We start from the raw sequence: 11713 nt of genomic DNA on the forward strand, positions 1-11713 counted from the left end.
GACAGGGGAGGGGAGAGCACGGCAACCCTGACAGCCCTCCTGTTATAAATACTATGGGAAATTTGAACTAATGATTAAAACATATGCATTTTCCCATTTCCTCTTTTCCCATCAGAAATGTTTTCAAAATCCTTGTCCTGCCATAAAACAAGTTTGACAAAAATTATTTTCTAACAGAAATCATCTCTCTTTTTTTTTTCTTTTGTTTTTTTCGCCTCACTCTAATCCATACAATGAGCTACAAAGAATGCAAATAATGGACCGAGGTGAATAGACCTCATTAGAGATGGTTATACTCATCTTTGAGATAAATTTCTTCCATTGGTTCCTACCTCCTGGCTTCATGTATGGAGATGCAACATCTTATTTTTTTTTACTGATAAAGCCTTTTCAGAAGCTTTAGGGCTGTTTTCATTGGGGAATCTATTGCTATGCCTTTACATAGTCCTTATATGCAAAAAGGATTATTAGATAATCTTCTCTGATCTCTAACTAAAAGCCAATCAAAATTCCAATGAAATTATTGGCCCTATCTGGTCCTATGAAGGGAAATGAGGCTCTTATAGTTGTGTTCGAATCATTAGAACAGGATAATTTCCGTGGTCTCTTATCAGATCTGCCAGCAACCTCCATAAGCATTATCTTGAGAACAAGTACTTTCTTGCTTTTAAAATGGAACTCCATTTAGTCAAGGGGGCTGCATTTGCAGAGCTGGGAAGAAGAAACTTAGGGTGAGATGACATGTTACAGTTATTGGGTGTTAATTTTAAGGAATGTTAGGGCCTTGTTACACATTACACTGTGACCTGAACAAATGGTGACTGGTGTGCTAGCTTGAGTTTGGAGCAGTCACACATTCAGGTCATAAAGGGCCTGGAGGACTGAAAGGTCAGCACGCTTCCCCATTCCAAAATTCCCCCCTCTCTCCCTGGGGCTCTCCCCTCCCTACTTACTTGCGGCTGCCTGTGCTGTCTGTCCCATGGGAGCAGTTAGCAAAGGGTTAATCTTCCTGCCTGAGCCCTGCTCCCACTGTCAGGCTGCTGCTCTTCTCTGGGCTGAGCCTGCCCAGCCCAGAAAGCTGCAGCAGTGGTGGTGGCAGCAACTTGGCTGGCAAGTTAACCCTTACCTTCCTGCTTCCTTAGGACAGACTGCATGAGCAGCCACAAGTAATCAGGGAGACGGGTGAGGGGCCCGGGGGGAAGGGGTTATACCGTAGTACAGCCTTGTCCAACATGCAGCCCGCCAAGCCATTTTATCTGGCCTGAGGCACCTGTTCTGTGCTCCATGGCGGTGGCAGCGGCAGGGCAGTGGCAAGGCGAGGCAAGGCATGGTGGGAAGGGCCGGCCTGCGGACCCCAGCTGGCATCAAGGGGAGGGGAGTTGCTTACCCCCATGGGGCTGGGCTCATCAGAGAGCTGGGTCCTGCTGCCACTGCCCCGAGGGCTACGCAGCATGGGACTGCCCCAGCTGTGCATGATTAGACGATTAGATTTGATCTGTCGACTTGCATTATGCTACTTTCATTCTTTGAGAAGTGAGTAGAAGTGAAAGTGTTTATTTTAGTCAAGTGTTTGGTATTAGTTCATTCTTGCTTTTATATTGTTTTTATTTTGGATTTTAAACCACATTTCCAGACCTATTTGATTGTCACTTCCTGCAACTTCATTGGTGTCAAAGGTCATGAGACATGACTTTCTGATGTGATACCACTTCCTGTGAGGTCTTTGAATATGGCTCACCGGCCCGCTGGGTGATAAAAAGTTTGTGATCCGGCCCCACATTCAAAAAGTTTGGATACCCCTGCCGTAGTGTAACATGGATCAGAGATAATCCTTTCCTGGAGTGGTGTAACTTTCAGCCATATAACCAGTGTTTATAACTAGTTTCAACCTGCTCCCCATCTTCAGGGAAGAAAGGTAAAGCCAGTGTCAACATGTTAATGTTGGCAATACAGGGATTAAAAGCTCCAGGAGCTGCCCAAAATTATTGTGTAAGGATGCCCCTAGATGATACGAAGGTTAGCATGTGCTAGCAAGCAGTGGCAATTAAGGGGCAATACCTTCTCTGACAGGCACTCTTAAGACCTGTAGCGAGGATAGTGAACAAGGGCATGGCTAGGGGCTCTAAGGCTGCTCCATGCTTGCCCCACTTGCCAGCTGTCTAACCATAGCATAGGCTGGGAGAAGGTCGCCCTCTGCCCAACTTGGATTGCCTCCCACCCCCACCACCCAGATTGTCCCTGCACTCTTGGCTCGATGCCATCTTGGCCTGATAAGATGGGGAGCAGTGGTGGCGTAGCAGTGGCAGCAGTCATAGTAGAGAGAGTTTCTCCTGCCTGCATGCTCCCAGATTCCCCTTGCCTGCACCACCCCTGCACCTCTGGCTCTACACAGCCCTGCACAGTCAGGGACAGCCCCTCCCCTGGACCATTTCCCCTGGACTGATCTGTTGCTTTTGACTACGTCAATGACACCTGGCTGAGAGAGAGGTCCTCTGTCTGAAAACTAGTGCAGACCAGGTGCAGGAGGGAAAAAGCCTATGACCTGAAGCTGATTTGGACCAGTACTCCCCCCTGCCCCCTCCCCCTCACTAATTAAAGTTCATTGGTCTTCCCTTGTATGGGCACATGAGCAACTTACAGCAAGTTGAAGCAGGGATTTATTGATAATCTCTTCCTCCAAAGTACTACGCCTTAGAGTAACATTTTTACACTTTTATTTAGGTAATGCCTAAGGTTTCAAAACAGATATTACATAAATCCCTCCATTTACATTTAGACACACTTCCTCTGCAGCTAGGGTCTCCATTCTTCTTACTATATCTTCTTTTTCCTTTCTTCTTCTTTCATTTTAACTGGCAAATGCCCATTTCAGAGAAGTGGTTGGGTGCCCTATATTTAAGCCTTGGATGTGTAGTGAATTCTTTTCCTCCATGGAACCATTTTTTGAAGAACTTCTGTGCTTCCCACCCCCGAATAGAAAGTACTCGATAGCCTGAAGCTGAGGACGGCAGAGTAAAATGAATGGACAGGATTTTTGAATTGTTAATTTATGTTTATATTTTTAAAAATCTAATGTCAGGGAAGACTTGTTAGCTCAACCAATAGCACGGAAGTTAAATATATTTTCTCCCACCAAATTAAAAAACAAAACAAAACACATTTATTTGAAATATTTTCATTTTGATAAAAAAAAAAAAAGGTTTAGTCCAAAGGGTTTATTTTATTTTATTTTTTTTAGATTAGCTTAGTATTGAAAATATGCCCCTATAACACAGCTCTTAATTCTACAAAACTAGTAAGAATGAATAAAAACAAGCAGAGTTTGGAAATAATTGGGGTTTTGAAGAGAAATAAAAAGAGACTGTAATATAAAGTATTCCCTTTCCTTATATTTTAATGTCATATTTACAGACCTCACAACTCTCCAATTGGGGTTTAAAATATGAGCTCTCTTATTATTTTAAAGTGAAAGCATACATAAATGTTCAACTAAAAACAGTATTTTTCAAGGGAAAAAGTTAGAAAATATATTCCAAAAAGTTATGATAACTGAAATTATATACTATTTTCATCTTCAAACTAAAAAAAAAAAAATTAACAGTGGCACAGATCTTGATCAAATGCATGTTGATAATCTCTGCTGTCTCATGTGAAAGAAAAATAAGTGATGTAACAAAAGGTAGTAATAAACTCTGCTCCTTTATTGCAACATATGTCTATTTTCTCTGTGGCGGAAGAGTACAAGCAGCCTGGGCTACCTGCTCTATCCTACCCCTCCAGTTAGTCCCCCCCCCAAACCCTGGAGCACCTTTATGCTTTCCTCACTTACAAAGAGACACCCTGAGGAACCTTGGGGTGCCCCTCTGAAAGCAGGGAAGTCAGGGTTTGCCACTCATCCAGACCCATCCTCTGATCATGTAGATTCAGGTCTGGCTGAGTGGGGAAGGGCTTTTAAGTACCCAAACAGTCCTGGAGACAGATCTGACTGAGCAGAGAAACTGGGGAGATCACATTACCCCTTGTGCCACACCCTCCAGAGTGAGCCAAGAAGTAACACGCGTTATGCAAAAGGAAGAAGTTGGACCATGACATGCTGTGTCATGGCAGAGCTTATCCATGTATTTCATCAACATGAATTTCTAGCCACAGATATTCAAGAAGCCAGAGGAAACAAAATACACTGCTCAATTGAAAACCTGTGGGATTTCAGGACCTAAACTATTTAGGTTCTTTGCAAATAGCAGCCTACATGACATTCCCAAAATAAAATGGTAAACCTGCAGAGGACCCATGACTGCAAGCAGATATACTGAATTCTATTCAAAGTACATCATCATTTGAAAATAATCCTTCAAATAGCCCCTTTATTAGATCAGTCTTCGAGAATACAATATCCCTTTGTATGGATGTCTGCAGGAGTTTCTCCTCATAAGAAAGTTTTCAGGATCATGGAGAAGTCACCATTTTGCAAAAACATCCTACAAATCTCATTTACCGTTTCCATGAGAATACCTTCCGCTCCAGCATCCTCCTCAGAGCTAACTTCACCTCATTATTCCTCAGGCTATAGATGATGGGGTTCAGCATGGGTGTGATGACTGTATAGAACAAAGACAGGAACTTCTTTACATCCGGTGAGTATTTGGACTTGGGCCGTAGATACATCAGGCTGCCACTCCCGTAGAACAATGTCACCACAATGAGGTGCGAGGAACAAGTGGAGAAGGCTTTGCGCTTGCCCTCAGCTGACTTCATCTTCAGAATAGTAATGGTGATGCGGATGTAGGAGATCAGGATTAGCATGAATGGGAGTATGAGGAACAGAAGGGTGGAAGCCATGGCCTGCATCTCGTAAAGAGAGGTGTCAGCACAAACCAGTTTCAGAACTGGTGGTACATCACAAAAGAAATGGTTGACCACATTGGGACCACAGAAAGGCAAGTTAAAAAGCCAAGCTGCTTGAAGCAGGGCAACAGGGATTCCAAGCATACAAACCCCTCCCACCATCCTCCAACAGACCTGCTGATTCATGACAGTGGTGTAGCACAGTGGGTTGCAAATGGCCACGTAGCGGTCATAGGACATGGCTGCCAGGAGAAAGCACTCCGAACAGCAAAAGAAGAAGAAGAAGAACATCTGGAGCGCGCATCCAAAAAACGAGATGCTCTTGTCGTCAGCCAGGAGGTTGACCAGCATCTTGGGCACTGTGACTAAGGTAAAGCAGATCTCAAAGAAGGATAAGTTTTTGAGGAAGAAGTACATGGGGGAGTGGAGGGCAGAGTCCTCTGTGACGATGAGGATGATGAGGATGTTCCCAGTCACTGTCACTAAGTACAGGAACAGAACCGCAGAGAACAGTAGGCCTTGCAGGTGTGGGAGATTTGAGAACCCCACAAGGATGAATTTGGTTACGGTGGTTTGGTTCCCCCATCGCATTTCCTCAGTGTGCGCCATCTGAAAAGAGAATGAAACTATAAAAAGTCTATTTGCATACACCTATAAAGGTATTTGGAAATAACCTACATTGGTTATATGGTGCCTCACATTTAGGAGGCCAATATAGGAAATGTTGAGAAACAGTGGCCTTATTTTCAGTTAATGGATACTTGTTTTAGAAACCTCTTATCTATTTCACTCCTCAAACAGTTCATTTATAGGGGTACGGGTATGCATATGCATGTAATTGTATGTGTGTGTATCTGTATTTATCTGCACTTAAAAAAAAAATAAGATTTTGCACGTACATGGATATTTAACCACACCTATCCTGACCTATACATTATTAGAGGAAAGGTGCATCAATTATGACTGAAATGTGATTAAAGTAGCTTTTAATTTCTTTTTTTTTTTTTTTTTAATTTGGACCTGGCTGCCCAACCTTCTTAAAACACTTTTATACATTTCAGTAGCTTTGGACACACAAGTAATGGATAACCAGAACTGCTGAAGGACCTGGTCATGCTTCTATAGGGCACATCTATGAGTCGCCCTACATCACCATAGCGATGCTCTGTCAATGTACGACATGCTATGGTGATGTAGCAACCACCAAAAAGAAGTACTACATCATGGTACAGTAACAATGTCACCGTAAGGCGATGTGTAGACACGTCAATAGGAATCAAGGGGGAGATTTTTAAAGGGAAAAAGAGGCATTAAGAACCAACCCAAAGGGAGTGATTGAATAGGTGTTAGGCACAGAAATGTATTTTCTGAACATCTTACTTGACATTCCCAGATCACACACACTTTCATGAAATAGGATAAAGATGAAAATCTTGGGTGGGGGCGGGGGGAGAGCAAGATTCTGAACTCTTTTGCAACAAAGTATTATTAGACTCCGCTTACTCTATTTTGACAATGTTCTGCATGGAAACCAAGTCTTCACTGACACATTGAATTGAACTTAATAAAACAAGCTATACTTTAACTTTAGTTAGGTCTCTCCTGATTTACTTCAGGGTAAAATCAGAACCAGGCATTTGACTACTATGAAATAACATCTGATTTATGGCAATTTAAATAAAGTTGATAATGTAATTCAGTGGAGGAAATAGTCTTGGGTTAGCTGTAGGGCAGGAAATCAACACAGCACCCCTGGTGGAGGTCTGGAAGATATTAGACTATTTCTTAGCTCATATATTTGATGCCTAAGTGGTAGTTAGGTTCCCAAGTGCAATCCTATTACATTCTTTTGAAGACCTTGAAGAAAACATAAATGAACCTGAGTCACAAAAAGAAGAAAAAGGGAGGAGGACCCACACAACTTTTTCAGTAAGAATTCTTTTCTTCGGGGATTCAACAAAGGTAGAATTGTATCACACAGGGGATGGCACTCCATTCTTCCCGTATCATCCACATGTGCAGAGTTACTCATCCGGGAATAGAATTAGTGTCAAGAACCCCTACAGATACCCAAAAATGGCCATTTAGATGACCAGGAAATAATATAAAGACATTCTGGGTTGCTAAGAATGAAATAGAAGAATACCTGGTCCATTGTGTCAACGTGAACTTGTGCCGATGCACTGGCGCTCTGTACCATGATTACAACAGACATTGGGGCTCATTCTTCAGAACTGAGCATGCAGATACCCATCAAAGCTAACTCCAGAAGACGGGGGTGGGGATGAAAACAAAACAAACAGAAAACCCCTCTGGCTTTATCCTCTGATGTGCAGCTATCACGACACAGCATTTCCTCTTTAGCTGTGATGACTGGATTGACTGAATAGCAGTTCTTTTAGAGAGAGAGAATTTCCCTCGTGAAGAACACATGACAATTAGGCCTGGATTTCAAAGTCAACACATTTAGGTGGACGTTCAGGTCTTGTTGCAGATCCTGTTACTAGAAGGAATATTTGTCTTTCTAAATTAAGGAGGGAAAGCTGTCCTATTAAACCTGGGTCACTACACAGAAAAGAAAGCAAATTCATGGGGCCAGAATGAAAAAAGCCTCATATGCAACTGGGAGGCCTCAGGGGATAATCCTAGATTCCTGGATTTTAGTCCTGGTTTAGATAGCTAAGTCCCTTTTTCTGTTCTGGGTCCTAATTCTATTTGTTTCAAAAAGATCTACTTAAATAATTCTGAAAATATGATATGAGTTGCTCATCTAATTAACTCTATCTTCATGTATAAAGATAATGAACCCATCCCTACTACAATACTAATGAAGTTATTGCCAATCCCTCACAAAGGATTTGAAGAATCAGAAGACATAAATTGACTTTGAAGCACCAAAGCAAAGGGTGTTTGTGTACTTTGTAAAATACCACTCTTTTGATTCTTACTCACTGTATTGATTAACCAGGAGTACCCTTTGTTGGTTTACACAAAACTATAACAACGTGCAAAAGCACCCAGTTACTAATAAACTTATTTAAGCACAACCACTATTTTAAATCTTAGAAAACTAAAGAAAAAATAGATTTGTTCAATCTTACATGTTATCCTAGGAATTGTATAAGAAATGTATTTGTTCATTTATCTTCTGTTCTTTTATGCTATCTGCCTGATAGCTAGGAAACAACATTTCTATCCGATAGCTGTGAGAAGTTCTTTACCTACCTTTTGAAGTCTAAAGAAGATGTCACTTATTCCAAGAATCCAGGTATTGAAGGCAGCTGTCTCCGTTTCCTTGACTTGTTTCTTTTTAAAGAAAAAAAAAGCATACACACTAAAAAAAGGCAAAGTCCCAAACACTTGACTGTGGTCCTTAAGTGTCTGACTACTAGCAGGGAGGTGAATATTTAAACTCCTGATTACTTCCCTGCACTTCCAGCAGGTAAATTTGAATCGTGCTCTAAACTACTTAATAGCACTTGGCACCAAAATTTGACTGGACAAATATGCTCCATTTACATGTTCAGTTCGATGTGGCTGATCACTCTTAGTTGAAGAAATTTCATAACTTCGAGCCCAGCCCAACAACGAGATGTAACGTATGGCTAGTAATGAGATTAAGATGATGTCAGTAGTAAGAACTATATGACTGACCTAAGTGAGAATGAAATCTTGGTCCTAGTAATACTCACTTGTTGACAATGTCAATAAATACATTCTGCAATTTTAAAGGTTGGGACACAGAAGCCCTCTTGCTCATCAGAGCCCTATGTCTCCTGAGTACATTTGTTAGCATACTAATTACAGTTGCATTTGTTAGATGTCTCTTCCTGTCCATCTCCAACTACTTTTCTTTCTTGATTTTGTCCCCTTGGAAGTCAACAAGAAAACTTTCTCTCCTCCTCCTATCTTTGTTCTTTCTATAGTTATACTTCCATTTCTGCATGCAAACCTATTCATTTGTTTTTTAAAGTTCATAAAGTAGTTTACTGCTAGAATTTCACCTAATTTCTTATGAAAACATATATAGTGAAAATACAGTGGAATAAACCTAGAGATCTTTTTCAGTATTTATTAAGTGCTTAGAGTGAGATCACATAAGAATTTAAGCTCCAAATTGGGATTGAAGTGGAATATAGCTGCCTAATGCAGAGGCAGGGATTCCCATATGGAAAACTCTGTAGGCCACAGAATCGTAGAAAATTAAGCTTGGGAGGGACCTCAGGAGGTCATCTAGTACAGACCCTGCTCAGAACAGGATCATCACCAGCGATATTATCCCGGCCTATGTTAGGGATCCACTACTGTGGGAACCTATGTTTTCTTACAAAAACTAATTTGATATCTAAAATTCAGCTTCTTCTCATGCCCAGAAGAGATATGATAGTAGGTAAGACAGGAGGAATTAGGGTGGGATTCTATTCCCCTGTGGTCACTGAAGTAGTTTTTTGGTCAGTTAAGGCATTTTGGGCTCTTAACACTGGTAGCCATTCTACTTCTCATCCGTGTGGCTGTATAGTGTGCACATCCACATCCATGTACGGACTGGGAATGCACAGTAGGCTCTACACTAGCTTCACACATGCCCAGCCAAACATGTGTACCTTTTCTGGATGTGTAGCATGATCCAAGACCCCAGAATATAGTCAGCCCCAAACCAGCCACTGTCAGAATGAAGAGGAGGGCCTTTCCATGTGTTAGCAACAAGTGCATCTAAGGCAACTTGTGTAGGTGCTGAAGCTACGCTCCTCTACAGCACTTCTTTAAAACCTTATCCTTGGGAAGCTGTGAGGGGAGATTTGTGGGGCCAGGAAGAATGCCACAGATCAGAGGGTGTGTTGTTCAGGCACATGGCTGCTGGCCTGAAAAGGAGGGGCCCTTGGTTCCAACTTGGAGTGAGAAACTTTCTTCCTGCATTGCTCTCCATCCTTTTTGTACCCCCAAATGACTATATAAAATGCAACTGGGAAATGCTCAGCTTTCACAGGAATGGTGGAGAGAGGCTTGGATATTGTCTGGTCTGTGACAAGGTGGTTAATGGGTTTTGAGGAACATCAGAGAGATTCAGGTTCAAATCCACTGCGTGAGTGGGTGGCAGGAGTCCCCCTATATGCTTAGTGCACTAGGTGTTCAACTGTTGTAGCTAAGAAATGGGGCAGCCCTTGTCCATCCACCTCCCATTGTTGCTGGTACAGTCATACATAGTCACTTACATGGGTAGCAATTCTATTCCTGGATGCATTACTTTACACATGTGTACATGCGAAAATGCCATGTAGATCACTAGGAAGAAATATAATTCCACTCCTAGATTCTGGTTTCCCACTTAAGGCCCTAATTTGTTTACAAACATACCATGGAGGCACAAACATGGCATTTCTTGAGGACTGCTCCACAACTGGCAGCCCCATTGCCTCATCCAGCCCCAGCAGGGTGTAATTTTAGGTCATGCCTCAGGATCAGGATCCTCCCCCATCTCCATAGCTCCTTCCCTGTACCTCTGAGATGTTACGTGAGCAGCAGCTCCAGCCAGGCAATGTTCCCCCTCTGGCTGCTTGCATTAAACTGCTGGCTCCACTGCTCAGGGCCTGTTCTTATCACTCACAGCTGTGCCCTTTCCCCAATCAGGAAGGCTTCTGCTGGCCATGTGACTCCTGATTGGGAGTGCAGCCCTCTGCAGGCTGCTCTGCTGCTTGCCTGCCCCCTTCTGAGTGACTTGTCACAGTAACCAAACTGTTGTTGGCTCAGGATGTAAGTGTACGGTACCTTGTGCTATTACATTAAGGTTCTTTTTCTAAATGGGGCCTGACTTTGACAAATTGGACTGATTAAAATCAGAAAGATCCATTATGCCAATACAGTCTATTCATCTTTATCCTATTTCATGAAAGTGTGTGTGATCTGGGAATGTCAAGTAAGATGTTCAGAAAATACATTTCTGTGCCTAACACCTATTCAATCACTCCCTTTGGGTTGGCTCTTAAGGCCTCTTTTTCCCTTTAAAAATCTCCCCCTTGATTCATATTGACATGTCTACACATCGCCTTACGGTGACGTTGTTACTGTACTATGCTTTAGTACTTCTTTTTGGTGGTTGCTACATCACCAAAGCATGTCCTACGTTGACAGAGCATCACTATGGCGATGTAGGGTGACTCATAGATGTGCCCTGTAGAAGCAAGACCAGGTCCTTCAGCAGTTCTGGTTATCCATTACTTATGTGTCCAAAGCTACTGAAATATATAAAAGTGTTTTAAGAAGGTTGGGCAGCCAGGTCCAAATTAAAAAGAAAAGAAATTAAAAACTACTTTTTCACATTTCAGTCATAATTCACCAATGATACCAAACTTTGGGGTAAAGCGTCCACACCTGAGTAGAGGAGGCTGATCCAGGGTGACCTCAACAGGCTCTGTAAATGGGCGGATGAGAACCTGATGGTGTTTAACACCAAAAATTGCAAGGTTCTCCACCTTGGGAGGAAAAACCTGCAGCATGCTTATAGGCTCGGCAGTGCTATGCTGGATAGCGCTAAAGATGAAAGGGACTTGGGGGTCATGACTGACCACAAGATGAACATGAGCCTTCAGTGCGATGCTGCGGTTAGTAAAATGAGCAGAACACTGGCTTGCATTCACAGATGCTTGTCAAGCCAATCCCAAGATGTCATTCTCTCATTATACTCAAATTCAAAAATACAATTAAAAAAGGATGTGGAGAAGCTTGAGAGAGTCCAGAGAAGAGCCACGCACGTGATCCTTATGACCTTACGACAACAGACCTTATGACAACAGGCTGAGAGCTATGGGACTCTTTATCCTGGAAAAGCTCAGGCTCTGGGGTGATCAGGTGGTCACCTATAAGTTTTTCA

The 11713-nt window shown here is 42.4% G+C and overlaps 1 protein-coding gene across 1 annotated transcript; it reads right to left on the minus strand.

Moving 5' to 3' along the window:
- Positions 1-2639: 2639 nt before the first annotated feature.
- LOC132244219 (olfactory receptor 10A7-like) lies at positions 2640-8209 on the minus strand. Its single transcript, XM_059715359.1, has 2 exons — positions 8071-8209; positions 2640-5454 (listed from the first exon to the last, which is right to left on the minus strand). The coding sequence occupies exon 2, from the start codon at positions 5452-5454 to the stop codon at positions 4492-4494; it is 963 nt and encodes a 320-aa protein (XP_059571342.1). The 5' UTR covers positions 8071-8209; the 3' UTR covers positions 2640-4491.
- Between the last annotated feature and the right edge of the window lie 3504 nt (positions 8210-11713).

The sequence above is a fragment of the Alligator mississippiensis genome, chromosome 11 (genome assembly GCF_030867095.1).
Source record: "Alligator mississippiensis isolate rAllMis1 chromosome 11, rAllMis1, whole genome shotgun sequence".
Classification (NCBI taxonomy): domain Eukaryota; kingdom Metazoa; phylum Chordata; order Crocodylia; family Alligatoridae; genus Alligator; species Alligator mississippiensis.